Source organism: Piliocolobus tephrosceles, chromosome 16, assembly GCF_002776525.5.
Source record: "Piliocolobus tephrosceles isolate RC106 chromosome 16, ASM277652v3, whole genome shotgun sequence".
Lineage (NCBI taxonomy): Eukaryota > Metazoa > Chordata > Mammalia > Primates > Cercopithecidae > Piliocolobus > Piliocolobus tephrosceles.
In genome coordinates this window covers 17,065,130-17,093,072 of record NC_045449.1, presented here as the reverse complement: position 1 = coordinate 17,093,072, position 27,943 = coordinate 17,065,130, and the positions used below count along the sequence as shown (strand labels likewise).

General features: G+C 53.3%; 1 protein-coding gene across 7 annotated transcripts; it reads left to right on the top strand.

Moving 5' to 3' along the window:
* The first annotated feature begins 263 nt into the window (after positions 1–263).
* FLCN (folliculin) lies at positions 264–27,521 on the top strand. Of its 7 annotated transcripts, none has more exons than XM_023196117.3 (15): positions 264–619; positions 3,983–4,205; positions 4,364–4,477; positions 5,384–5,474; positions 9,321–9,593; positions 11,167–11,313; positions 13,963–14,184; positions 15,443–15,603; positions 16,492–16,583; positions 18,931–19,121; positions 21,936–22,049; positions 22,606–22,729; positions 23,816–23,947; positions 24,040–24,145; positions 25,897–26,098. In XM_023196117.3, exons 5-15 carry the CDS (start codon positions 9,345–9,347, stop codon positions 26,096–26,098), a joined length of 1,740 nt encoding a protein of 579 aa, XP_023051885.1. In that variant the 5' UTR covers positions 264–619; positions 3,983–4,205; positions 4,364–4,477; positions 5,384–5,474; positions 9,321–9,344. The 7 variants fall into 7 exon arrangements, with proteins under 7 accessions (XP_023051885.1, XP_023051890.1, XP_023051887.1 ...); XM_023196116.1 differs by lacking the exon at positions 264–619 and adding an exon at positions 2,921–3,146 and having other exon boundaries at positions 25,897–27,078; XM_023196119.3 differs by lacking the exon at positions 3,983–4,205 and having other exon boundaries at positions 270–619; positions 25,897–27,521.
* Positions 27,522–27,943: the final 422 nt, after the last annotated feature.

Genomic DNA, 27,943 nt, shown 5'->3' with positions numbered 1-27,943 from the left:
TTTATGTGGACAGGGAGCCTTACGTTGGTTATATTTACCCTCAAATCTCTTTTCGAAACGCTTTTTAAGTTTCAGCATACTCCCGCGCTTAATAAAATGGTTTCCCCCAGCATCCCCAGCCGGTGCGGTCTGAACCATTGGGAACTTCCCCGAGGGGGGCACCGGAATAGGGGCGGCGGAAAAGGGTAGTTGTCGGGCAGCGGCCCCTGCTTCCCCGTCAGCCCTCGGAGTTGCCGCACTCGGACTGTGTTCCTGGGCTTGTGGGAGCTGGCGAGGCTCGGCTCTCCTCGCGGTGCAGGACGCGCTCGGACGGCTCCTGCACCCCCACCGCAGGGCTGGGTAGTGTTACGGCCCAGAGAGTCACGCGCCTGGGTCTCGGCCGGGCTGTGGGACCGCGAGTGAGTGTGGTAGCTCTTGGTTCTGCCAGCTCCCCGAGAGCCCGAACCGGGGCTTGAGAGCCTCGCCACCCCGGCTGACGTTCCTGCCGTGGGCTCGGGGGCTCTGTGTGTGATACCGCCTGTCCGGGACCCGCAGCGACCACCTACCCAGCGCAGTCAGGGGCGGGGCGGGGCCCCGGCTGCCGAGTCCAGGTGTCCCGCAGGCCTCGAATCGGGAGCAGGTCGGCGGGGGTCTGAGGGTTTGGCGGAGGGGCATGTTCGAGTTTACGTTGGTCCCGGGTGGACCAGTAATGGGGGAGGGTTTAGGGCCAGAGTCCAGGGCGTCGCCGAGACCCTGAGATTTGAAGATAGGTTGGGGGCACGCCCATTAACCAAGTATATGGGGATGAGGACTGTGACCTGGGTTCAAACCCCGGGTTAGGGTCGTTGATTTAGTCTCATTTGATCTTGCCATGAAACGGGACTATTTCCCTTTCCTTCTCCCAGATTTTTGTCTTCGCTCTGGAGGAGAGGGTGTGTGTCATCCTGTTCTCTCAGTTTGGCGTTCAGGAGGGTCCTCTGATGAGCTAATAGGGTAGCACCCTGTCCTCCGGGGAGGGTGGAAGACCGCGCTTCTCTCCAGTGGAGAGTACTGTCAGACGCGTCCTTGTCACCTGGAAAGAATGGATTGGCTTGTGGATTGAAGTCCAAGGTGTGGTCAGCAGCAGTCTCTTCAAATGGGAACGCAGGGCAAGGAGGAACTTGCTGGAAGTAGGTTCTGGCTCTCCAGGCTTTGGCCACAACCAGTTTAGTGCCAGATTATCCCCGTGGTCATCAAGTAATTGAGTAATAGTGGCAGGTGACACCGTGTTTGCCCTTCTAGTGTCCTATGTCAGGGAGCTCTGTGAATGGAAATCCAGGGAAACGGTGGAAATAGAGCCACAGTGAGAGTGGGTCTGAGCTGGCAGTAATCCCCTGCAGAACTTTTCACCCTGGGCTTGTTGGGATCCCAGCTGCTGACTTAATGAGGCTCCCCAGTGGGAGACTAGTTCTAGAAGCTGTGTGTCCACTGCTGGTTAAGATCCGTTATAGTGCCTTGTTTATTTACAGTGCCCTTACTTAGTGGCCTCTAATTCTCCGCGGTGCTATGAGAAGACCATAAGAAGTAGGGGTGAAATGGGCCAGGGTCAGGGCGCACCACGGGTGGTTGTGAGGTCACTGTCCAGGTCTGGGACTCAGCTATTGTGGGAGGAGGACATGGACAGACACTCTACCACATCAGGGAACTTGAATACTGTCTTTGGGTATGATGAAGAGACTGTCACCCAGGGGATTTCGGCTTCCTCTGTGGGTTCTGGAAAGCTTGCTGGAAACACACTCGTGAGACATATTCAAATCAATTTGTTTTCTTAAGCAAACACCTCCTAGAGATTGGGATTGACCAGTGAGTAAAGAATGACCTCACGCTGCCCAGAATTCTGATTCTATGTGTAATGTGAATCTTGAGAGGCGTCTGTTACTCAGCTCTTAGGTGGTATTCAGAGAGGTCTAGTAACATTTGGTGTCACCTGGCTGGTGAGGGCAGGCTCCGGTGACTGCAAAGCTAAATGTTCTCTAGGGCACCTCCCTCTCTTTCAGGGGCTGCCTGGGTCTCTGGCGTACATGATCCGTGAAGTCAGAGTCAGAGCTCTTGTCTGACAAGTGCTTTTTTCTTTTCTTTTTTTTTTTTTCTGAGACAGAATCTCACTCTCTCATGCAGGCTGGAGTGCAGTGGTGCGTTCTCGGCTCACTGCCACCTCTGCTTCCAAGTTCAAGCGATTCTCCTGCCTCAGCCTCCTGAGTAACTGGTACTATAGGCACGCGCCACAAGGCCTGGCTAATTTTTATATTTTGTATTTTGTATTTTTTGAAATGGAGTTTTGCTCTTGTTGCCCAGGCTGGAGTGCAATGGTGCGATCTCGGCTCACTACAACCTCCGTCTCCCAGGTTCAAGCAGTTCTCCTACCTCAGCCTCCCAAGTAGCTGGGATTACAGGCACCCACCACCATGCCTGGCAAATTTCTGTATTTTTAGTAGAGATGGGGTTTCAGCATGTTGGCCAGGCTGGTCTCGAACTCCTGACCTCATGGTCTGCCTGCCTTGGCCTCCCAAAATGCTGGGTTTACAAGCATGAGCCACCGCACCCTTCAATTTTGTATTTTTAGTAGATACAGGGTTTCACCATGTTAGCCCGGCTGGTCATGAACTCGTGACCTCAGGTGATCCCCCCCCCTCGGCCTCCCAAAGTGCTGGGATTACAGGCTTAAACCACCGAGCCTAGCAAGTGCTTTTCATTAAAAGGAAAAACGAGTAAGAGTAGCCCATGTTTTGACCTGACATGGTGGCTCACGCCTGTAATCCCAGCACTTTGGGAGGCTGAGGCGGGAGAATCACCTGAGGTCAGGAGCTCAAGACCAGCCTGGCCAACATGGCGAAACCCCATCTCTACTAAAAATACAAAAATTGGCTGGGCCTGGTGGCGCGTGGCTCTAATTCCAGCTACTCGGGAAGCTGAGGCAGGAGAATCGCTTGAACCTGGGAGGCGGAGGTGGCAGTGATCCGAAGATTACAGCACTGCACTGTAGCCTGGGCAACAGAATGAGACCCTGCCACAAAAATAAAAAAGAATAGCCCATGTTGGTGCTGAATGCTGGGAAGTGGCTTGTCAACGTTGCCTCTGGTTTCCGTCTCCTGCTTGAGAAGGAAACTGCCAGGCCTATGGCCTGAAAGGTAAGTTGGTGTGATATAGATGCTGCCAGAGCACACCCTTATAACCAAGAGTAAGAAAGATGGGGACTTGGCTGGGTGCAATGGCTCACGCCTGTAATCCTAGCACTTAGGAAGGCCAAGGTGGGTGGATCACCTGAAGTCGGGAGTTTGAGACCAGGCTGGCCAACATGGTGAAACCCTGTCTCTACTAAAATACAAAATTAGGCATGGTGGCAGGCACCTGTAATCCCAGCTACTCAGGAGGCTGAGAAAGGAGAATCACTTAAACCCGGGAGGCAGAGGTTGCAGTGAGCTGAGATCGCGCCATTGCACTCCAGCCTGGGGGACAAGAGTGAAACTTGGTCTCAAAAAAGAGAAAAAAAGAAAGATGGGGACTTGCTCGGTCCTCCAGGCTGGAGTGCAGTGATAAAGTCACAGCTCACTGCAGCCTTGACCTCCCAGGCTCAAGTGACCCTCCCAACTTAGTCCCCCAAGTAGCTTGGACTAGAGGCATGCCCGGCTAATTTTTTTTTTTTTTTTTTGAGACGGAGTCTCACTCTGTCGCCCAGGCTGGAGTACAGTGGCATGATCTTGGCTCACTGCAAGCTCTGCCTCCCGGGTTCACGCCATTGTCCTGCCTCAGCCTCCCGAGTGGCTGGGACTACAGGTGCCTGCCACCATGCCTGGATGATTTTGTTTTGTATTTTTAGTAGAGACGGGGTTTCACTGTGTTAGCCAGGATGGTCTTGATCTCCTGACCTCGTGATCCGCCTGCCTCGGCCTCCCAAAGTGTCGGGATTACAGGCGTGAGCCACTGTGCCCGGCCCGGCTAATTTTTAAAAAAATTTTTTTTGCAGAGACAGGGTCTCACTCTGTTACCCAGGCTGATCTCGAACTCATGGGCTGAAGCAGTCCTCCTGCCTTGGCCTCCCAAAGTATTGGGATTACAAGCATGAGCCACTGAGCTGGCCTCAAGACCCTATCTCTGAGAAAATAAATACAGAGATCCTTGATCAAATACTGGGTTAGAGTGCTTCAGAGGTGCAAGAGTCATCTAAAATATCAGCTCCTGCTCAGAAGGTGAGAGGCCTACTAAGCCATTCAGAACCCTGGGGAGTGTCTACATCCTCATTGGAGATATACTTATTTGAGACTGGCTGTAAACTGCTCCCATTATTTTTCATGCTACGAAGGCCTCTAATCTTAGAATTAGTTCTATTTTTTTTTCTCTTACCTAGAAAACGCCAGGTCTTCAAGGATGTCCGCCACCACCATGCCTGACCCATTTGGCAGTAGCCTCATGTGTGCTGGTCTGGTGTGGACGGTGGAAGTGTGATTCTGCTGAATGTCAGGTTAGTGTGGGTGCTCTGCAGGTGGGCTGAGACTTGGCCCAGGCTTGCTGTCCTGTGCATGTCTTGCTAGAAGGAACCTTGTTTCTCTTCCCCGATGCCTCTCAGAGGAAGGCGTGGCCTCCCTTTTCGGGATTTAATGCCTTTACCTTTCCTTTGGGTCCTGCTACCCCTTATTCCATCAGTGGTTGCCCCATTTCCTCTTGAGCAGTAGATTGTTAAGCCACTCACCATAGTGAGCTCTGTGGGCCCTTTATTGAAACTCTGTCTGTTTAGTTCCTATGCCGCTAGACTTGGGCTCTGGCCTTCCCCACAGCTGTGGCTCCTGAACCTCTGCCGCCCCTAGATTCTGTCCCTTTCTTGGCAACAGCTGTCATCTTTCCAAGGGCAGCTTCTCAGTCCTCTCATTTATCTAACACGTGAATTTGGTGCCTCCTGTGTGTCAGGAAGGCACTTTGGACAAAGGCGCAGTTCTGCGATGAGGAGCACTACGACTCAAAGCAGGGCAGTGGAGGGTGGAGGGGAGCTCTTCTGGTGGGCTGGCAAGGGGTCCTCTGAGCAGGGGACCTGCAAGTGGAGGCCGAGTGGTGAGGAGTAAGCCAGGTGAGGGTGTGTGGAGCATTCCTGACCTTTGTCCCCAGCCCTGCCCTCTCCTGTCCTGCAGCCTGCATCTTTGCTGAGTCCTCAGGGCCTTCCAGCTAGAAGTTCTGCTGTCTGTTAAATGCTGTATGTCTCCTCTCCCGCTGCCCGACTGCCTCCCTCTCAGAGTGCACCTACAGAGCACCAGCCCTCCATTCCCTGCCAGCCATACCCAGGGTCTCCCTCTCTGACTCCCACACCTGCCTCACTGCCAGCCCAGCTAAGGTTCTCTTCAAATGTCTGTTTTCTGTCTGCCTCTGCCATTCCCAGTGTGACCGCTCGTGCTCAGCTGTATCTCAGGGAGGAGGACAGGTGCCAGAGCAGCTCGTGCCAGCTGAGCAGCCAACTGCAGAAACGTCAGGTGGGTGGCAGCATTCATGGGCACGCTGGAGAAGCAGTTCCAGGCATGGGCCACTGGCAGGGAGGCCGATTGCAGCCCCCACCCCCACCCACTGTGCACATTCTGACTTCGCTTCTTCCTAGAGTTAGCAGTTTTGGCAGGCCATGTCCTGTTTGTGTCCACAGACTGCCTATCAGGAGTGAAGACAGAACGTCTGACTTTTGGATCCGTAATGGGGGTGGGGGCTCCCCAGAAGAGAAGAGGCATTGGGTCCTGGCCAGTGTCCACTACTCAGTCAAACATTCAGAAACTTACATGATTCTTCATCGTCCCAAGCAAGTCTGACTGACCAATGGGGCTTTCTGTGAAGGCAGAAATATTCTGTGACCTGGGCTGTTCAGAGGGGTGGCATGAGTTGCATGTGCCTAGCAAACACTCAGGACATGGCCAGTGAGACAGAAGGGCTGAACTTTTGTCCTATTAATGTATTTATTATTTATTTATTTATTTATTTTATTTTATTTTATTTTTTTTGAGATGGAGTCTCGCTGTTGCCCAGGCTGAAGTGCAGTTGCACAGTCTTGTCTCACTGCAACCTTCACCCCCTGGATTCAAGCAATTTTCCTGCCTCGGCCTCTTGAGTAGCTGGGACTACAGGTGTGCGCCACCATGCCTGGTTAATTTTTTTGTACTTTTAGTAGAAATGGGGTTTTGCCATGTTGGCCAGGCTGGTCTCAAACTCCTGACCTCAAGTGATCTGCCCACCTCAGCCTCCCAAAGTGCTGGGATTACAGGCATGAACAACCACACCTGGCCTATTAATTTTTTTGAGATGAAGTCTCACTCACTCTGTTGCCCAGACTGGAGTGTAGTAGTACAATCTCAGCTCACTGCAGCCTCCACCTCCCAGGTTCAAGCTATTCTCCTGCCTCGGCCTCCTGAGTAGTTGGGACTACAAGCATGCGCCTCCACTCCAGGCTACATTTTTTTTTTTTTTTTTTTTTTGAGACGGAGTCTGGCTCTGTTGCCCAGGCTGGAGTGCAGTGGCCGGATCTCAGCTCACTGCAAGCTCCGCCTCCCGGGTTTCCGCCATTCTCCTGCCTCAGCCTCCTGAGTAGCTGGGACTATAGGCGCCAGCCACCTCGCCCGGCTAGCTTTTTGTATTTTTTAGTAGAGACGGGGTTTCACCGTGTTAGCCAGGATGGTCTCGATCTCCTGACCTCGTGATCCGCCCGTCTCGGCCTCCCAAAGTGCTGGGATTACAGGCTTGAGCCACCGCGCCCAGCCCATTTTTTTTTTTGAGACGGAGTCTCGCTCTGTCATAAAGGCTGGAGTGCAGTGATGTGTTCTTGGCTCACTGCAACCTCCACCTCCCAGGTTCAAGCAATTCTCCTCCCTCAGCCTCCCAAGTAGCTGGGTTTATAGGTGCCCGCCAACACGCCCAGCTAAGTTTTTTGTTTTAATTTGTTTTGTTTTTGTTGTTTTGGGGTTTTTTTTTGAGACCGAGTCTCAGTTTGTTGCCCAGGGTCCAGTTCAGTGATGCGATCTCAGCTCACTGCAACCTTGCCTCCTGGGTTCAAATGATTCTTGTGCCTTGGCCTCCTGAGTAGCTGGGACTACCAGTGCACACCACCACGCCAGGCTAATTTTTGTATTCTTAGTAGAGACAGGGTTTCACCGCGTCGGCCAGGCTGGTCTCAAACTCCTGACCTCAAGTGATCCATCCGCCCTGGCTCCCAAAGTGCTGGGATTACAGGCGTGAGCCACTGTGCCGGCCTCTCCTAGCTAATTTACATTTTAAATTTAAGTTGTCACACATATGGCTGTGGCCACCGTATGGACAGTGTGGGTCTGGCTGCATGTGTCAGGCTGTCTAGTGTTAGGCTGTTGGTTGTGGCTGTCCCCACTGTGCACCTTTGCTTCTGCGGTCTCGTTTCCAGAACTTCTCTGCCTGTCAGAACCCCATGACACACCCTCATTATAAAGCCTTCTCTGGCTTTCCTGCATCCATTAGGAAGGTATGTGGATGCCGCCGCGGCCAGCCCTCTGCAATGTGTGCAGGTGTCCCTCAGACTTGTGCCTGTAGCTGCCCTTGGCCTTCTCCTGGCTCCACCGGCGTCCCAGCCGTACTGTGGCCAAGCCTGGGGCTTCCCTTGACTCCGTGTCCGCACCAGGTGTCCCATTGCCGGCTCTGCCACAGAAACTCTCCAAAGGGCTCTCTCTACCCACTCCCGTGAGCTTTTTCTCCACTGGAAACTGTGTTAAGGTCACCTTTGACCTCATCATTGTTCTGCAGGTGTTCTGCATTCCCCCTTTTTAAAAGATTGTGGTGAAATAATACATGACCTAAAATGCGCCATTTGAACCACTGTTGGGCGTGCAGTGCCGTGGCATGAAGTATGTTCACAGTACTGTGCAGCCATCGCCACCTTCCATCTCCAGAACTGAGCCCCGCTCTCCCCTCTCCACCCCTGGCAGCTGCCATTCTGCTGTCTGTCTCTATGGCTTTGAGGGCTCTAGATACCTCATATTTCAGTGGAATCCTACAGTGTTTATCCGTTTGTGACCAGTGTAGATCACTTGGCGTAATGTCCTCCAGGTTCAGCCGTGCCATAGCTTGTGGCAGGGTTTCCTTCCTTTTTAAGGCCATGTGACATCCAGTCCCACCTTGCCAAAGTAGTTTGTTCACCTGGTCACCAGGGTGACCCTGGAGCTCCCCTCTGGCCTCACAGCCTGTGCTTGGTCACCTTGGCTAGCTGTCCTCTCTTCTCCACCTCTGAGCCTGCAAGGGCTACACTCCACAGAGGTCCCACATGCCAGCCCTGACCGCAGCGCTTGGCTCTGCTGTAGTGGCCCGTCCCCTCGAAGGCTTGGCAGGCACTCACTGAGCCTCCTCCCCTGCTCACTCCTCCTCTGCACTCTGCACCCCCACCCGCACTGTGCCGCTTCACCATCTGCCACCCTGGCCCGCACCCCTGTCCCTTTCTGTTCAGATCAGTCAGCAGGGCGCCTCAGCTTGTTCCCCACCTCGACCCTGGCCCCCTGCCATCTTTTTTGCACATGGGCATGACTGAACCTTTTCAAGTGAAATTCACATTCTCTCATGTCTCATCAGAACCCCCAAAGCCTCCCCAGTCTCTGATAACATATCCAGGGTCTTTCGGTGGCCTGGAGGAGCTGTGAGATCTGCTTCCTAAAGCCTCCACCCTGTCTGCTGCTCCTCTCTAAACACCGGACCCTACACACCCCTCCGGCAGTACAGCACCCATCCTGCCCTTCATCCCTTGCTTGGCCCATAAGCCAGTCCTTCCAGGCTCCTGCCTCCTCTGGCCATTCCCCACGCGCGCCTCTCGCAGGAAGCAGTTTTCCTGTGTCCGCCCCCACCCCCTGCAGGAGGTAAGCTGCGGAGAGAAGCATTGTGTCACCTAGCACCTCACCTCACTCGGAGCACGTGCCCAGCAGATACGTATTGTGTGGAGGACCCTCTCCCTGTGGCCTTTTATCTGTTTTTTCCCATGGGGTTTGCCATGTTTGGCTGCAGTTCATGTCACTCGAGGACATTCCTTCCCTGTGCCGTTGGCTTTGCGACTCTGGCTCTGTCACAACTCCAGCTGTGCTATCATTGGTCCACATCGTCCCCTCCCCTGTTTCCTGTGACTCCCGTGGGAAGATCCTGTCTCGATTCCTCTCTTCTCTCCTGCATCCAGTGCAGCACTGAGGCAAAGCAAGGGGATGGGGAACTGGCGGGTGGCCTCTCCTGGGCAGGCAACCATGGCACCCAGGTGCTCCCTGTGCTCCAGAGGGGCTGGGGAGGTTTCATGGGGTGAATAGGCATTGGCGAGCTGACATGTCCCCTGTCCTCCGCAGGCCTCTCGCAGTCTCCAAGGCACCATGAATGCCATCGTGGCTCTCTGCCACTTCTGTGAGCTCCACGGCCCCCGCACTCTCTTCTGCACGGAGGTCCTGCACGCCCCACTTCCCCAAGGGGCTGGGAATGAGGACAGTCCTGGCCAGGGCGAGCAGGCGGAAGAAGAGGAAGGTGGCATTCAGATGAGCAGTCGGATGCGTGCACACAGCCCCGCAGAGGGGGCCAGCGTTGACTCCAGCAGCCCAGGGCCCAAAAAGTCGGACATGTGCGAGGCAAGTGTCTTTGGGGTCATCGTTTTGCGATCTCTGCAGTAGGTGTGGGATGGACAGGAGGACCTGAGAGCAGTGGTTGGAGCCTCCCGGGGTGACACAGACTGTTTCTCAGGGGCCCTTCAGTTCCTTCTGCTCATCCTCATCCTGACTGTAGCTTTTTTTTTTTTTTTTTTTTGAGACAGAGTTTTGCTCTTGTTGCCCAGGCTGGAGTGCCATGGTGTGATCATGGCTCACTGCAACCTCCACCTCCCAGGTTCAAGTGATTCTCCTGCCTCAGCCTCCTGAGTACTGGGATTACACGTGCCTGCCACCACGCCCGGCTAATTTCGTGTTTTTAGTAGAGACGGGGTTTCACCATGTTGGGCATGCTGATCTTGAACTCCTGACCTTGGGTGATCCACCTGTCTTGGCCTCCCAAAGTGCTGGGATTACAGGCGTGAGCCATCACGCCAGCCTGTGTTAACTTCTTTAACCCACTCTGCCTCCCTGCCGTGGCCTTCATGTTTGTATTCACACACTCCAGCCTGTCCTGGAGGCAGGTCCCCAAAGACCCCTGCTCCCAGTGGAGTTTCCTGCTCCCGGGACCCCCAGTGTTCTCGGTGGGTCACTCCATCAGCTCTCGAGCTCTTGGGAATGAGTGTGAGTTTTCCCCAGTGGGCCACTTGTTTGTGTGGAGGACTTGGGTCAGGGCCCGAAATCAGGGCTGGGTGTTGGACCTGTCACTGCAGTGCAAACAGGAACCTAAGCTTGTTCTTTTGGTTCCGCTGCAGAAGCAGAGGATGTGTGAGAGCTGCATCCATTGCTGGAAACGCCTGTGAGGAATGGGGGGTGGGGAGCACCTCAGACCTGGGAAGGAGGGCACTGCCAGGCTGCTGGGGCGTCCTTGAGCTGGTGTTGGGGTTGCCCTTGGAGGAATCCTGCGACATTGTGGGGAGGGGCTTGCCTGACACTGCCACGCAGTCTTGGGGTTGGGGCAGCTCCAGGGCGTGCAGCCTCAGCACCAGAGTGACTGTGGCTGCAGTGGGGCAGCGAGGCAGTGGGGCTGCAGTGGTGAGCTGCCACACCAACATCCTGGAGCTTGGTGCCCGCCCTGTTCTTTATTAGGCCTCTCGCCTGTAGCTGAGGCCCCTTCCAGGTGTTATTTCAGAGCCAATGACAGAGGCTGGGGGGCAGTGGGTAATGCTACCACCACAGAGCCCCTCACCCTCCGGCCAGCTGCTGCTCACCTCAGCCTCAGTTTTGTCTTCTGTAGAATGGGGCTTCTCACTGACGTTATCTCAGAGGGTGGCACTTGGGATTGAATGAGATGGAGCATGCAGGGCCCTTTTTATGTCGTCTGCTTCGTAAGCGCTCAGCAAATATCTGTTAGGAACAACCTCTGGCAATCTCTGATCTCTGTGTTCTGTTTTCCTCTTTAGGAAACATTTAAATCTTCAGATAAGTATAAATCTGGAAGCCAATTATTTTTACACAAAAATAGCTTGAGTTTTCCGAGCTCAGATTTGCGTAAACCTAAGAGAGTTTGTTGCCCTGCCTCCCAACTAACAGATTTACTTTTCCTTTTCATGGACAGGGCTGCCGGTCACTTGCTGCAGGGCACCCGGGGTATATCAGCCACGATAAAGAGACCTCCATTAAATACGTCAGCCACCAGCACCCCAGCCACCCCCAGCTCTTCAGCATTGTCCGCCAGGCCTGTGTCCGGAGCCTGAGCTGTGAGGTGAGCCTCGTGGTCACAGAACCTGTCTCTGTGGGAGCCCACATGCTCCCAGGTGCTCTGGATGGGCTCGGGGTCAGCATTGCACAGGGAGGCAGGCACTGGTCCTCTCTAAGGGCAGACCCACAGATCAGCACAGCACAGGGCACAGGATGCCTCCGTTGTCCAAAATTGCAGAAGAAGTCACGTTGGACTTGCTGAGCATTTTCTGAATGGGTGCTAGCTTTTGCACTTTAAGCACCAAACTTTTATTATTTGTCCTTTTATTATTATTGTTTTCTTTTTTCCTTCTTTTGTGGCAGGGTCTCGCCCTGTCGTCCAGGCTGGAGTGTAGTGGCGCCGTCGTGGTTCACTGCAACCTCAAACTCCTGGGCTTAAGCGATCCTCCAGCCTCAGCCTCCCAGGTGGCTGGGACCACTGGTGTGTGCCACCATACTCAGCTGGGGTTTTTTGTTGTTTCTGTTAAGACAGAGTCTCACTCTGTCGCCCAGGCTGGGGTGCAGTGGTGCAATCTCACTGCAACCTCCACCCCAGGTTCAAGCGATTCTTCTGCCTTAGCCTCCTGAATAGCTGGGACTACAGGCGTACGCCACCATGCCCAGCTAACTTTTTGTATTTTTAGTAGAGACGAGGTTTCACTGTATTGGCCAAGCTGGTCTCGAGCTCCTGACCTTGTGATTTGCCTGCCTCAGCCTCCCAAAATGCTGAGATTACAGGTGGGAACCACTGTGCCCAGCCTTTTTAAAATTTTTTTGTAGAGATGAGGTCTCACTGTGTTGCCCAGGTTGGTCTCAAACTCAAGCAATCCTCTGGCTCATCTTCCCAAAGCACTGGGATTACAGGTGTGAGCCGCCATGCCGAGCCCTGTGTGTCCATTCTTGATGGATGTATTCCTAAGATAGGAAGCATTTTTGGTTAGGTGGTTCACTGCATCAACATCACCTTTTTTTATTATCTCAGTCCTCATTCCAAGTCTCGGTGATGGTCCTCTGCTGCTCTCAGCCTGCTGAGGTGTGGATGATTTGTTCCTAAATTACGTTGCTGCTGCTGCTGTTGCTCTTGACTCTGAGCTCTTAGGTCTTTGTTTTTTTTTTTTTGAGACGGAGTCTAGCTCTGTCGCCCAGGCTGGAGTGCAGTGGCGCGATCTCGGCTCACTGCAAGCTCCGCCTCCCGGGTTTACGCCATTCTCCTGCCTCAGCCTCCCGAGTAGCTGGGACTACAGGCACCCGCCATCTCGCCTGGCTAGTTTTTTGTATTTTTTAATAGAGATGGGGTTTCACTGTGTAGATCAGGATGGTCTCGATCTCCTGACCTTGTGATCCACCCGTCTTGGCCTCCCAAAGTGCTGGGATTACAGGCTTGAGCCACCGCGGCCCAGCCAGGTCTTTGTTACAAAGAATTCGTTGGCCAGGTGCGGTCGCTCACTCCTGTAACCTCAGGAGGTTACAGGGAGTAACCTTTTTGAGGCCGAGGCGGGCGGATCACGAGGTGAGGAGATCAAGACCATGCTGGCTAACGTGGTGAAACCCCATCTCTACTAAAAATACAAAAAATCAGCTGGGCATGGTGGCAGGCACCTGTAGTCCCAGCTACTCTGAAGACTGAGGCAGGAGAGTGGTGTGAACCCAGGAGGTGGAGCTTGCAGTGAGCCGAGATCGTGCCACTGCACTCCAGCCTGGGCAACAGAGCGAAACTCCATCTCAAAAAAAAAAAGAATTCGTCGTTCAGTTACTAAGCTTCCTTGTTATCAGTGTCCACCCAGTCAGACACACCGAGCTCCCTTGCTGTTCTCATTCAGTGTGGCTGTGTGCCTGCCCTCAGCTGTCCTCTCCTTTTAATTTGCTACCTCTGGTCTGCTAGCAGGCAGCTCAGCATGTCTTAGAATTGTGTGTTAAGGAAGAGTAAGTATGTCGTGAGGAGGGACTGAAGTCCTCTTAGAAGAAGAAAGTATGTGGGGCCAGGCGTGGTGACCCACTCCTGTAATACCAGCACTTTGGGAGGCCGAGGTGGGCAGATCACCTGAGGTCAGGAGTTCGAGACCAGCCTGGCCAACATGGTGAAACCCCCTGTCTCATAAAAATACAAAAAAATTAGCCAGGCGTGGTGGCACACACTTGTAATCCCAGGTACTCTTGAGGCTGAGGCAGGAGAATTACTTGAACCCAGGAGACGGAGGTTGCAACGGGCCAAGATCATGCCACCGTACTCCAGCCTGGGTGACAAGCGAGACTCCAGACCGCTCCCCTCCCGAAAAAAAAAAAAAGAATAAAATGTGCAGATTTCAGTGCAGGGAGAGTGCAGTGGCTGCTTTGATCTGCTGGTTCTTCTGCATGCCACTGGTGAGTAAGCTGATACATTTGAGTCTGGGAGAGGTGTGACATATGCATGGGAGTTATTTATGGCTCAAGGTGGAAAAAAAGCAGTGAACCTTGTTGCTGGCCCTTGCAGTCCACAACGACAAGTGGTGTTGGCAGCTTGACCGCAGGAGCAGAAGAGGACAGTCTTTAGCTCTCATGGTCCCCATCGTGCCACTCTCCCCTGTTATTAACGCTGGCTGATTTGTGCCAGCTGACTGAAAAGTATGAAGAAGAGGCTTTGATTTGGTACCACTAAGCGAGGAAAGGGCTGTCTGAGTCGCTGGTGTCCCTCCAGGTCTGCCCTGGCCGCGAAGGCCCCATCTTCTTCGGAGATGAGCAGCACGGCTTTGTGTTCAGCCACACCTTCTTCATCAAGGACAGCCTGGCCAGGGGCTTCCAGCGCTGGTACAGCATCATCACCATCATGATGGACCGGATCTACCTCATCAACTCCTGGCCCTTCCTGCTGGGGAAGGTCCGGGGAATCATTGATGAGCTCCAGGGCAAGGCACTGAAGGTGAATGCAGAGACGAGATGCCAGGGTGGCAGGGGGCCCTGCACTGCAGGAGTCACTCTGTGCTGAGGTTAAAGCCTGGAGCCCGGGTGGCATCTTCCCCTCCGCTTGCAGCCACTGCACTGTGTGAATTGTAGTCTCTTGGCTTCAGGGCTGGAGGTCGTGGTGAGGAGCCTCCCAGGCCATCCCGCCTGCTTTACTGGTCTCTCCTGCCCCCGCTGTCCTGGTTCTAGCTGAGCTCTGGTTTCTTTGCTGCAGTCAGACCCCTGGTATCTTTGTTTCCTCTGGCCTTTGTCTCAGGGATGTCTAGTAATCCCATTGAGTTGCACCGCCGAACGTAGGCCTCCAGCTGTGGAGTTGCAGCTCAGGCCAGGCCAGGTCATGTTCTGGTAACAAACAGCCTCCGGATCTCAGCACCTTCAAGCCATAGGGCCCGTTTCTTGCCCATGCTGTGTGCTTTGCAGGAGAGCGGGGCTCTGCTTGCTGTGATTGTCCTGGCAGGCAGAGTGGTAGCTGTATGAAAATGTTGCCCCTAGGCCAGGCGCAGTGGCTCACGCCCGTAATCCCAGCACTTTGGGAGGCTGAGGTGGGCAGATCACCTGAGGTCGGGAGTTTGAGACCAGCTTGACCAACATGGAGAAACCCCTCTCTTCTAAAAATACAAAATTAGCTGGGCATGGTGGCACATGCCTGTAATCCCAGCTACTTGGGAGGCTGAGGCAGGAGAAACACTTGTACCCGAGAGGCGGAGGTTGCAGTGAGCTGAGATCGCACCATTGCACTCCAGCCTGGGTGACAGAGTGAGACTCTATCTCAAAAAAAAAAGAAAAAAAATGTTGCTCCTTCTGCCCTCCAGAAGCATGGATGGTGCTAGGAGCCTTGTTTCTCTCAGCTTGTTGGCCAGAGCCAGTCACGTGTGCGTTAGCCAGGTAGTGTACCCAGAAGGGGAGGCGGAGACAGGTGGGGAGCAGCGCAGATGGCCACTCACGAGAATCCCCCCGGCTGCCTTGAGTCGCTCTTTAGGAAGGGGACAGGAGAAGCTCAACCGATTCCTGTGCTCAGGTGGCTCCTGATCTAGCCGGGGGCGGAGCTATGCTGTTGGGAACAATTGGACTGGTGGCACCTGTGTGCTTTGCCTCTAGAGAGTGCAGTGGGACTGAGCCTCCAGGAGTCAGGTCCTAGAGGTGGCTGTGAACGAGTGGGGGTCCGGGCTGCCGGCAGCTTTGGCTAAAAGAGGCCGTCCCTTCCCTTTGCATTTCAGGTGTTTGAGGCAGAGCAGTTTGGATGCCCACAGCGTGCTCAGAGGATGAACACAGCCTTCACGCCATTCCTACACCAGAGGAACGGCAATGCCGCCCGCTCACTGACATCGCTGACAAGTGATGACAACTTGTGGGCGTGCCTGCACACCTCATTTGCCTGGTAACAGGCACCTCCGCTTTTGGCATATCCATTAGTGTAGAGCAGTCACGATACATTGGTTGGCTTGTATCTGTTCTCCCACAGATTTGGGAGAATGGTGCTTAGCCGAATTTTCTTGCTGCCTCTGCGAGGAGCGCTGGCCTGTGGGCACTTGTCAGGGAGCACAGATCTGGGCTGAGAGTCCTTGTTCTCTGGGCCTCTTCCCCTGAGTGTGCAGAAAACTTATTGAGGTGGAACTCTCTTCTTCTTGGGTTCAAGTTATTCTCCTGCCTCAGCCTCCCAAGTAGGTGGGACTACAGGTGCCTGCCACCACATCCTGCTAATTTTTGTATTTTTGGTAGAGACGGGGTTTCACCATGTTGGCCAGGCTGGTTGCAAACTCCTGATCTCACATGATCCACCCGCCTCGGCCTTCCAGAGTGCTGGGATTACAGGCGTGAGCCACCGCGCCTGGCCCATTTTTTTTTTTTTTTTAAAGCAAATCTGAGTTGTATCGTTCCAGCCATAAATATAATCATAATACCGTGATCATGTCCAACAAAACAGACAGACTCCTGAGTGTTCTCCAGGCTGCAGGCCCTTGTGCAGTTTCCCTTTTGTCTCACAAATGACTGCGTTGGCATCGGAGCAGTACCCCAAGTCTCTCTGGTTTAGAACAGCTCCCCCTTGCATCCCCTCCTGTCCAAGTTCCTCCCATCCGTCTATTGAAGGACCTTGGTCATTGGCTTATGGAACTGCCTGCATGCGGGATCTGGCTGGTTGTGCCCTGGGTGTGGTGGTGTTTTATACCCATGTTTTCCTTAAACTGGTAGGATCAGGGGCTGGGTGAGTGTCAGGTTTGCTTTTTCCTTTGGTGAGAAGGCTCATAGCTGGCGCTGTGTTCTCCAGGCTCCTGAAGGCGTGTGGCAGCCGGCTGACCGAGAAGCTCCTGGAAGGTGCTCCGACCGAGGACACCTTGGTCCAGATGGAGAAGCTCGCTGGTGAGGCGGGGTGCCGTTGCCGGGGCCTTGGCCCAGATGGCCGTGGGGCAGTACCAGCTCTCTGCTCTCCTGGCAGGAAGAGCTGAGGGAGGGAAATGCGGCTCTGAATCAGCCCAGAAGGAGCCTTCGGGAAGCTCACCCTCTGATCTCGGTGTGATTGTTGTGATTTCCTGTCTCATTTGCCTTGACCCTGTGTGAAAGAATCTGTTCCCCAGCTGGGTGGGGAAAATTCACAGGTGGGGTGTCCCTAGAGAGAACTGGCTGATTGAAGGCTTCTCATCCCGATTTTGTGATAGCCAAGTGCTTGGTCTGGTCGACAGTCTTTGTTCCTTTACAAATAAAGTGTTCTGTTTCAGTTGGACCCAAGTTTTCCATCAAGGGCAGTGGTTCCCTGACCTCCCAGGTGCCTGGGCTTCCCCAGGTTCCTGATCTGGGGCTCGGGGCCCTGCGTCTGGGGATCCTGGCACTGTGTCGCCAGCCCAGAAGCACTGGGCCAGTCTTGGCCAAGCTTTCCATCAGGGATGATTTGATCTTGGTACAACAGGTCTGTGGTTACAACCATTGTTCCACACCATGAGTCATTAATAATGCTTCCCATGCTTCTGCTTGCAAATGACCGGCCTTCCAAACAGTTGGAGCTATTTCGAGGTGTTTCTGCAGGCAAGTGCCGGCGTTCCCTCAAATAAGCTTTGCCAGTGGACTCTTAGCAAGAGTGGAACCCGGTCAGGAAAGACAAAGCCTGGGAATCCACTCCCATGCCCTGTGGGTTGGCTGGCCCTGGAGCCATTTATTATAGTGCCAATCGTGTTTCTAGGCACGTGCAGATGGCAAGGGCAGTGTCTTGGTGAGCTTTTTAGCACAAAGAGCTGGGTCTGTCGAAGCCTTTGTGAGAGCTGGAAACGCAGGTGTGCTGGGCATGCGCAGTGTGGGGTTTCGGGCTCTGGAAACGCAGGTGTGCTGAGCATGCGCGGTGTGGGGTTTCGGGCTCAGGGCTTGCTCTTTGGCCTCAGATAGACCTGGCTTCGCATCCTGGCTCTGCTTCTCACGTGCACCCTTCTGTTTGGGTCTCGTGATATGAAATGGAGATATCGTCATTTATGAGGGCTCCATGAAGGTTCATTGAAATGACAAATACTCATTTCTTCATCTGTGAAATGGAGATAATAGTGCTGACGTCAGAACAGCTGAGAGGACTAAATGAAATGATGTTGGATGCAGCCATAAAGAAGAGTGAAGTCGGGCACTGGTGCACGCCTGGAATCCCAGCGCTTGGGAGACCGAGATAGGCGGATTGCTTGAGCTCAGGAGTTTGAGACCAGCCTGAGCAACATAGGGAGGTCCATCCTCCACAAAAAATATGAAAAGTAGCTGGGCGTGGTGGCGCATGCCTGTAGTCCCAGCTACTTGGAAGGCTTCATTGGGAGGATGACTTGATCCCAGAAGATTGAGGCTGCAGTGAGCTGCAATCATGCCACTGCATTCCAGCCTGGGCAACAGAGCCAGACCCTGTCTCAAATAAAGAAGATGGGAATAGTAGACACCAGGGACTCCAGAAGGAGGGAGGGAGGGAGGTAGGGAAGGGAGCAAGGGCTGAAATACTTTCTATCGGATACTATCTGGGCATATTACTTCCTGTGGTTCACTGTCTGGGTGACAGGATTCATAGAAGCCCAAACTTTAGCACTATGCAGCATACCCTTGTAACAGCCGCACACGTACACCCTCAATCTAAAATAAAAGTGGATTGGGAAGCTGAGGCGGGCGGATCATGAGGTCAGGAGTTCGAGACCAGCCTGGCAGATACGGTGTAACCCTGTCTCTACTAAAAATACAAAAATTAGCTAGGTGTAGTGGCAAGCGCCTGTAGTCCCAGCTACTCAGGAGGCTGAGGCAGAAGAATCACTTGAACTGGGAGGCTGGGGTCGCAGTGAGCCGAGATGGTGCAACTGCACTCCAGCCTGGGCGACAGAGCAAGACTCCATCTCAAAAAAAAAAAAGTGGAAAAAAAAAGAAACAATGTGTAGATCCTCAAGAACTGTGGCTAACTGGTTGTGCTCCGTAGACACACTGTTGGCGTTTTTCTCACTGGTTTGAGTTTTCTCACCAGCAAAGAACAGCTGACGGTCTTTCCGTAGGTGCTTCTAAGAGAGATGTGTGGTGCCCTGGGCTAAGTAGACAGCACCTGAGCCCTCCCTCCCACCCCGGGGCTCCCAGAGCAACAGGGAGCATGGGACCTGGCTGCAGCCAGGAATCTACACTGACTGGCTCAGCCCACGACGTGCCTTGGGCTGAAGTCAGGGGACAAGACTGTTTGTATTTGTAACTGTCCATGTTGTCTATCTTGCAGATTTAGAAGAGGAATCAGAAAGCTGGGACAACTCTGAGGCTGAAGAGGAAGAGAAAGCCCCTGTGTTGACGGAGGGTGTAGAAGGGCGGGAGTTGACCCAGGGCCCAGCAGAGTCCTCCTCTCTCTCAGGCTGTGGGAGCTGGCAGCCCCGGAAGCTACCAGTCTTCAAGTCCCTCCGGCACATGAGGCAGGTAGGCAGCAGGGGCAAAGCACATCAGGAACTCGGGAGGAGAGCCCAGCCGTCCCTGCCCACACGCCTTGCCTCTGGACCCTGCATCTTCACAACCCTGCAGGAAGTGACTGACAGCCTCCTTGGTGGGTGGCTGGGGGCACGGGGCGTCAGGGGTATTAGCCCTAGGATCAGTGCTCACCTTTCAGTGATGACCTAAGTATCTTCAAAGAAAAGCCCAGATAGTTGGCATCCCATGGTCCTCTAATCCTCTAAGAACCTCCTAAAGGCATTGAACAGCACCATAATTGGTTTGGATGCAGCCTGGACCCTGCCCATTGAAAGTAATAGTCATTCTTGGCTGGGTGCGGTGGCTCACGCTTGTAATCCCAGCACTTTGTGAGGCCGAGGGGGGCGGATCACGAGGTCAGGAGATCGAGACCAGCCCGGCCAACATGGTGAAACCCCATCTCTACTGAAAATATAAAAATTAGCTGGCCATGGTGGCATGCACCTGTAGTCCCAGCTACTCAGGAGGCTGAGGCAGGAGAATCACTTGAACCTGGGAGGCAGAGGTTGCAGTGAGCCGAGATTGTGCCACTATACTCCAGCCTGGGTGACAGAGTGAGATTCCATCTCAAAAAAAAAAAAGAACCTGCATACAAACCATAGTAGTAAACAGCAGCCAAACCATGGAATATGATTAATTAGAAGAAATAGGCAGTGTGTGTTTAGGGTGATGTATGTACATGTGTGCCTGCCAGACATGACAAAATCTAACAGTGTTGCCTCCAGGTATATCAAGTCAGATGCCGGGAGAGAGGGGTGCGGGTTGCTGGATTACAAGGGCAGGCTGCCTTCTTATAAGATTCTTCTGTATGTGTTTTTGCAACAAGCACTGATTCATCACAAGAGAGTTATTTGTTTTGGAAAATGGAGTGAGTCTGATTTCATGGCAGATGTCCTTTGGGCTTCTGGATGAAAACACTCATTCCATCAAAATCCTGCATTCGGCTGAAACCTTCCTTGTCCATTGCTTATGTCGATGAAGGTTGGAAGGGGTCTGGAATTCCTCTGGAGGTGGGACTGCGTTGAGGCTGTTGGGGTTTGGTGAAACGTGGTATTGTGGTCTTTCTCTTATATTGTGTTTCAAAGTTGTGTTTGTCTTCTTAGAAGCCACGAGACAGCAGGCTGGACTTTCCTAAGGTGTCAGTGTCACGGAAGTTAATAATGGGGTGTGGGGAGAGGCTGTTCTAGGTTAAAGAGTAAGGACAGGCCTGGCGCGGTGGCTCACGCCTGTAATCCCAGCACTTTGGGAGGCCGAGGAGGGCGGATCACGAGGTCAGGAGGTCGAGACTATCCTGGCTAACACAGTGAAACCCCATCTGTACTAAAAATACAAAAATTTAGCTGGGCGTGGTGGCAGGCGCCTGTAGTCCCAGCTACTTGGGAAACTGAGGCAGAAGAATGGCGTAAACCCGGGAGGTGGAGCTTGCAGTGAGCCAAGATCGCACCACTGCACTCCAGCCTGGGTGACAGAACAAGACTCCATCTCAAAAAAATAGAAAAAGAGGCCGGGCGCGGTGGCTCACGCCTGTAATCCCAGCACTTTGGGAGGCCGAGGCGGGCGGATCGCAAGGTCAGGAGACCGAGACCATCCTGGCTAACACGGTGAAACCCTGTCTCTACTAAAAATACAAAAACAAAATTAGCTGGGCGTGCTGGCGGGCGCCTGTAGTCCCAGCTACTCAGGAGGCTGAGGCCAGAGAATGACGTAAACCCAGGAGGCGGAGCTTGCAGTGAGCCGAGATTGCACCACTACACTCCAGCCTGGGCGACAGAGCGAGACTCCGTCTCAAAAAAAAAAAAAGAAAGAAAGAAAAAGAAGGAAGGGAGGAAGGAGAGAGAAGGAGCAGGAAAGAAAGGAAAAGGAAAGGAAGGAAAGAGAAAGAAAAAAAAAGAAAAAGGACATGGCAACGAAAAGTAATCATGGTCCTGTAGTATCTCCTGGATCCAAAGAACAGCAGCCGTCAAGCAGGCAGGTGCCCCAGGCTTGAGCATGCGGCTGGATATCAGATGCATCCGTCCGGGCACTCCTGGCTGCAGTCATGGTCTCAGCTGTGGAGATGCCCTTGTTCTCCTGGGTGCTGCCATGTCGAGGGCCCTATAGCTTGCTTTCAAATGGTTCAGCAGAAAGTGTCTGTAGAGAGAAGGTGAATATTGCAGAAGGTTAACATTTTTTTGCTGCAAATTTTTAAAAACAAAATTGGGAGAAAGATCTTGGAGCCAGAGCTTTGAAATCAAGTTTCAGTGCAAACCTGGAGCTTCTGTCTCTGCCCCTTTAACCCTGGGCTGGGCATCTGGGGTGGGGATCCTGGCACTGTGTCGTCAGCCCAGAAGCACTGGGCCAGTCTTGGCCAAGCTTTCCATCAGGGATGATTTGATTTTGGTGCTACAGGTCTGTGGTTACAACCATTGTTCCACACCGTGAGTCATTAATGCTTCCCATGCTTCTGCTTGCAAATGACCGGCCTTCGAAACAGCTGGAGCTATTTCGAGGTGTTTCTGCAGACAAGTGCCGGCGTTCCCTCAAATAAGCTTTGCCAGTGGACTCTTAGCAAGAGTGGAACCTGGTCAGGAAAGACAAAGCCTGGGAATCCACTCCCATGCCCTGTGGGTTGGCTGGACACCTGCCTCCCTGAGATGAGTGGCTTTTTCCTGAGCCCTGTCTTTGCTCTACAAAGTTTTATGAACACACAAATAAATAACTTAATGGGAAAGGAGAGAAAAACCATTTCTGCTAGTCACACCGAAAGCCCTGCACTCTCTTGTTTAGGTCCTGGGTGCCCCGTCTTTCCGCATGCTGGCCTGGCACGTTCTCATGGGGAACCAGGTGATCTGGAAAAGCGGAGACGTGGACCTCGTCCAGTCAGCTTTTGAAGTGCTTCGGGTGAGAACATCCTTTCCTTAGGTGTGCGGTGCAGGGCAGTACTGGCCTGGTGCCTGGTGTCGGGTGGGGATGCTAAGCTGCCCAGAGCAGAACCGCGTGCACCACGCTGTCTCCACCTGGGGCGCAGTGGGCGTGGAGACCCGGGTCTGGTCTGATGACGTTTAAATCATCAGAAGGATGAGTGTGCCTGCTGACTGCCTAGGCCTGAGAGGGAACAAAAATGCATATGACACAGTCTTGGAAAAAGCTTCTTTGTGGGATGTGGTAAGAGACAAACATCTGTGCAGGCAAAGATTAATAGAAGAGTTAACACCACAGAGCCAGGGGCGGTGCAAGCTGGTGTATGACTGGCGGTCCAGACAAGAGTTAGGGACCTGGTGGTGGAACACCACCCCCCTCCACCCTCTCATGGACTGAGAGTCTGGGGACTCCTCTGGCAGGAGGGAGGGCTTGGACCGGGGTGCAGGAGGCATGTGGGGTTTGGGTAATGGAGCATGGACGGCTGGGGTCGAGGGCTTCCTTGCGTCCTTGGTCTGAGTCCTGCTGTCCTCCTCAGACTATGCTGCCCGTGGGCTGTGTCCGCATCATCCCGTACAGCAGCCAGTACGAGGAGGCCTATCGGTGCAACTTCCTGGGGCTCAGCCCGCATGTGCAGATCCCCCCACACGTGCTCTCCTCAGGTGCGTGCCACCGTGGGCTGTGGGGCCATGCCCTGCGCTGAGGGTCCCCCATGCCTCAGGCCCAGAGTGGAACCAGATCTCTGTCATGGGTTCTGGAGAGGAGGCCTCATTGCAGGGCCAGCTTCCCCCATGGCTCTGGGCCTCCGTGTTCTGTCCTCACACAGGCAGCAGTGGGTGAGTGGACCTGGTGGGAAGGGTGGCTGGCAGGGACTGTCGTCAGTGGGCTGCAGGTCACCATCCTGGGCTGGGAGGATGTGTCCCTGGCTGGAGGATCCTGGTCGTCCTGGTGAGTGGGTGCCCATGAGACAGAGGCCTGCTGAACGCTGGGCGTGAACCGCCTGCTTCTGTGGGCCCCACCGTCCTCTCCTTACTCTTCTACTGTTCCTCTGTCCAGCCTTCTGCTCTCTTCCAGCCTTTTTCTTCCTCTATGTGCCCGAAGTCTTCCCGGCCTTCACTGGTGTGGTCAGGGCTCAGCAAACCCCGGGTCTTTTGGTTTGGGGATATCCAGGGGTCAGCCCCCAGGGGCTTGTCAGTGACTTCCTCCAGCACAGCTGTGCGCAGCAGCTGCTGACTCCCGCGTGGTCTGAGTGGAGCTGCCCTGAGCCCCCAATCAGCACCCAGGCTGGGTCCTGACTCCCTGCGAGACAATGTCTTTTTTCCGGGTAGCATTAGAAACACAGGCTCTGGTTTCAAACAGACTTGAAATTCTTACCACTACCAGCAGGTTATTTAACATCTCCAGGCCTGTTTCCCCATCTGTAGAATAGGCTCATGGTGAGACCACCCTTGTAGGGCTGCTTAGTAAGAGGTAAATTGATGCATATGAAGTACTTTGTGATTATTGTAATATAATAAATTATTAGTTTAACTGAGGCAAACGTTAACCCTTAACTATTCATAAATGCCCTGAAAGATTTTAAATACCAAAGTGTTGATCTGGGCCAGCCTTTTCACCGGCAGCCTTTCCCACCGACCTGAGATGAGCCGAGTGGGGCCCGTGGTGGGCGAGCGCAGGGGAGGTGAGGAGCACAGGGGAGGTGAGGAGCACAGGGGAGGTGAGGAGCCATGGGTCTTGTGTTGTTACAGAGTTTGCTGTCATCGTGGAGGTCCATGCAGCCGCACGTTCCACCCTCCACCCTGTGGGGTGTGAGGATGACCAATCTCTCAGCAAGTACGAGTTTGTGGTGACCAGCGGGAGCCCTGTAGCTGCAGACCGAGGTGGGTGCCTCCAGGCAGTGTCCTTTTCGTGAGAAGATGCCCCCGCCCCGCACTGACGCCTGCTCTTGCTCTGCCCCTGCCCTTTTCCCCAGTCGGCCCCACCATCCTGAATAAGATTGAAGCGGCTCTGACCAACCAAAACCTGTCTGTGGATGTGGTAGACCAGTGCCTCGTGTGCCTCAAGGAGGAGTGGATGAAGTAAGTGACAGTGTGGGCAAGGCCCCTTTGCTTGTGACCCTGGAGAAAACCTGGAGCTGTTTCCAAAAGAGGAGCTGGGCCATGGCCACTGAGGGAGGAGCTGAGAGAAGAGGTTGGGGGCGGGGTTCCAACTCCAGGTCTGCCCACCACTTCACGGTGGCCTTGGGGAGTGGTCATCATCTCTGCCCCTGGCTCCTGCATGGGGATGTGGGGGTGGCGCCTGCCTCAGAGAGCGGTTGAGTCTTGGGCAAGGGCTCCGAGCTCACAGGAGGGTTCGTAATGGAAGCTCTGTCATCTGCTGTGCAATTAACTTCAAAACCTGAAAGCCCAGTAACCCATGCCCTGCTGATTTTTTGTTTGTTTGTTTGAGTCAGAGTTTCACTCTTGTTGCCCAGGCTGGAGTGCAATGGCATGATCTTAGCTCACCGCAATCTCTGCCTCCCCGGTTCAAGTGATTCTCCTGCCTCAGCCTCCTGAGTAGTTGGGATTACAGGCATCCATCACCATGCCTGGCTAATTTTTGTATTTTTAGTAGAGACAGGGTTTCAGCACGTTAACCAGGCTGGTCTCGAACTCCAGACTTTGTGATCCGCCCACCTTGGCCTCCCAAAGTGCTGGGATTACAGGTGTGAGCCACCGCACCTGGCCCCACCACTTTTTTTTTTTTAAAGCAAATTTATTTCCTCCTGCCTCGATTGTTGGTAATTTTTTTGGTCAAATTTATTAGTCAAACATTGTCTTTTTTTTTTTTGAGACGGAGTCTTGCTCTGTCGCCCAGGCTGGAGTGCAGTGGCGCGATCTCGGCTCACTGCAAGCTCCGCCTCCCGGGTTTACGTCATTCTCCTGCCTCAGCCTCCCGAGTAGCTGGGACTACAGGCGCCCGCCATCTCACCCGGCTAGTTTTTTGTATTTTTAGTAGAGATGGGGTTTCACCGTGTAGACCAGGATGGTCTCGATCTCCTGACCTCGTGATCCACCCGTCTTGGCCTCCCAAAGTGCTGGGATTACAGGCTTGAGCCACCGCGCCCGGCCTAGTCAAACATTGTCTTGATTTATTTATTTATTTATTTATTTATTTTATTTTTTTTTTGAGGCAAAGTCTCGCTCTGTCACCCTGACTGGAGTGCAGTGGCCGGATCTCAGCTGCTCACTGCAAGCTCCGCCTCCCGGATTTACGCCATTCGCCATTCGCCAGCCTCAGCCTCCAGAGTAGCTGGGACTACAGGCGCCCGCCACCTCGCCCGGCTAGTTTTTGTATTTTTAGTAGAGACGGGGTTTCACCGTGTTAGCCAGGATGGTCTCGATCTCCTGACCTCGTGATCCGCCCGTCTCGGCCTCCCAAAGTGCTGGGATTACAGGCTTGAGCCACCGCGCCCGTCCTCATTGTCTTGATTTAAAATCAGGCAGTGAAGCTTAGGAGCAACCAGTGTCTTCCGTGAGTTTAAGGAAGGTTTTTCTTTCTTTCTTGGCATCTTGACAACAGCTTCAGGGAGGGTGTGGGAAGCGCACAGGCCCCATACCCGACAGAGGGCCGAGGGCCGAGGCCAGCCCCGACAGCTTCCCTTCCTTGCTGGGACACAGCTGCTTTCAGCAGTTCAGGGGCCGAGCCCACTGCCCCGAGCGTGTGGATTCCAGCTCTGCCTGCACAGCTCCTGCTGGTGCTGAAGCCGTGTCGCCCCCGGCGGGCCCCCATGACCAGGGCTTGGGGGATTGGGCTGTGGCATCTGAGTGTTTTGTTTTGTTCTCTTCAGCAAAGTGAAGGTGCTTTTTAAGTTCACCAAGGTGGACAGTCGACCCAAAGAGGACACACAGAAGCTGCTGAGCATCCTGGGTGCGTCTGAGGAGGACAACGTCAAGCTGCTGAAGTTCTGGATGACTGGCCTGAGCAAGACCTACAAGTCACACCTCATGTCCACGGTCCGCAGCCCCACGGCTTTGGAGTCTCGGAACTGACCCGCCCCACACACCTGCCCGAAGACGAGGATGGCTGTCCGCAGACTCCTCTAGCCCCGCGAGAGGAACTGTCCCTTGAGTTTCTGAACTGCTGGGAGGAGCTGTGTCTCAGCAAGGAAGGGAAACCATCGGGGCTTGGCTCTGCCCTCTGTCAGGTTTGGGGCCTGTGTGCTTCCCACACCCTCCCTCAAGCCGTTGGAATCGCTGAAGATGGCAATGAAAGGCGGAGGGATGGTGGACTCTGTGTTCAAACCCCTTGGAGAGACGCTTAGGAGGACAGCTTGTCTCTCAGGCCCCTCGTGGACTTAGATCTCAAAACCCACAGGAGAAACGGGTCCAACTCGGCATGCAGTCGCAATAACATATCCCCTCCCGAGGTTAACATTCAAGCGTTTCTATTTTGAAATTCAGCAAGAGTTTCTGGGCCTCATGTTTGAGTGTACATTTTGCTGCGTTGTGAATATTCAATACATTGCCAGCTCTTGGTCACTGAGTGATTGAGTTAGAGCTCCGCAAGAGACTTTGGGGAGTGAACTCGACCTGTTCCTCATCTTCTGGTCCTCTGAAATGTGTGTTCTGAAGCCATGGGGCTCATCTTCTGGGGTGTTCTCCTGCAGGTACTGGTGAAGGTAACTTGGGGCTTAACAATGGAGCCCCTGATCATTTTTGCTCAACATAGGTTGCTGAGGGGTCAGAGCAAGCATCTGACTTGCCCAGTCCCCTGGATATGGTGAGGCCTACCATGCTTTTATTCTGTATCGCTTATGTCTTTATTGTGGCTTTCAACATTTACATTTGGCTACAGATAACTATTTTCAGAGGGTGGTGATTGAAGACAATTTCATCATCCCACTGTACTTTTTTGTTTTTGAGATGGAGTTTCACTCTTGTTGCCCAGGCTGGAGTGCAATGGCGCAATCTTGGCTCACTGCAACCTCCGCCTCCTGGGTTCAAGCAATTCTGCCTCCGCCTCCAGAGTAGCTGGGATTACAGGTACCCACCAACACACCCAGCTAATTTTTATATTTTTAGTAGAGACAGGGTTTCACCATGTTGGCCAGGCTGGTCTCAAACTCCTGACCTCAAGTGATCCACCCACCTCAGCCTCCCAAAGTGCTGGGATTACAGGTGTGAGCCCCCGTGCCTGGCCCTTTTTTTTTTTTTTAAGAGATGGTATCTTGCTGTATCATCCAGGCTGGTCTTAAACTCCTGAGTTCAAGCAGTCCTGCTTTAACCTACAGCTACAGGTACCCCAACTATACATTTTTAATGAGGATTCATGGCTCAGAGGGATTTTCTGGTGGTTTTGCTGATTTGTTTCTAGTTTTTTGTGTTTATATTTAACATGAAGACCAAGTTTATATAAGTAGGTATCTGTATAACACAACAACATTGGAACACAATAAAGATGTATTTTTGTAAATTGTTGACTACATGGTTCATTGGTTTGATGCCTAATATTTATTTGTGCTCAGGCACAGGAAATACTATTGTTAAAAAGTACCAGTGAGTGGACCGGGCACAATGGCTCACACCTGTAATCCCAGCACTCTGGGAGGCCGAGGCAGGCGGATCACGAGGTCAGGAAGTTTAGACCATCCTAATATGGTGAAACCCTGTCTCTACTAAAAATACAAAAAATTAGCTGGGCATGGTGGCAGGTGCCTGTTATCCCAGCTACTCAGGAAGCTGAGGCAGGAGAATCACTTGAACCCGGGAAGCAGAGGTTGCAGTGAGCTGAGATTGCACCACTGCACTCCAGCCTGGGCGCCAGAGCAAGACTCCATCTCAAAAAAACAGAACAAAACAAAATACCAGTGAGTAGCCAATTCACACGTTTAAGCT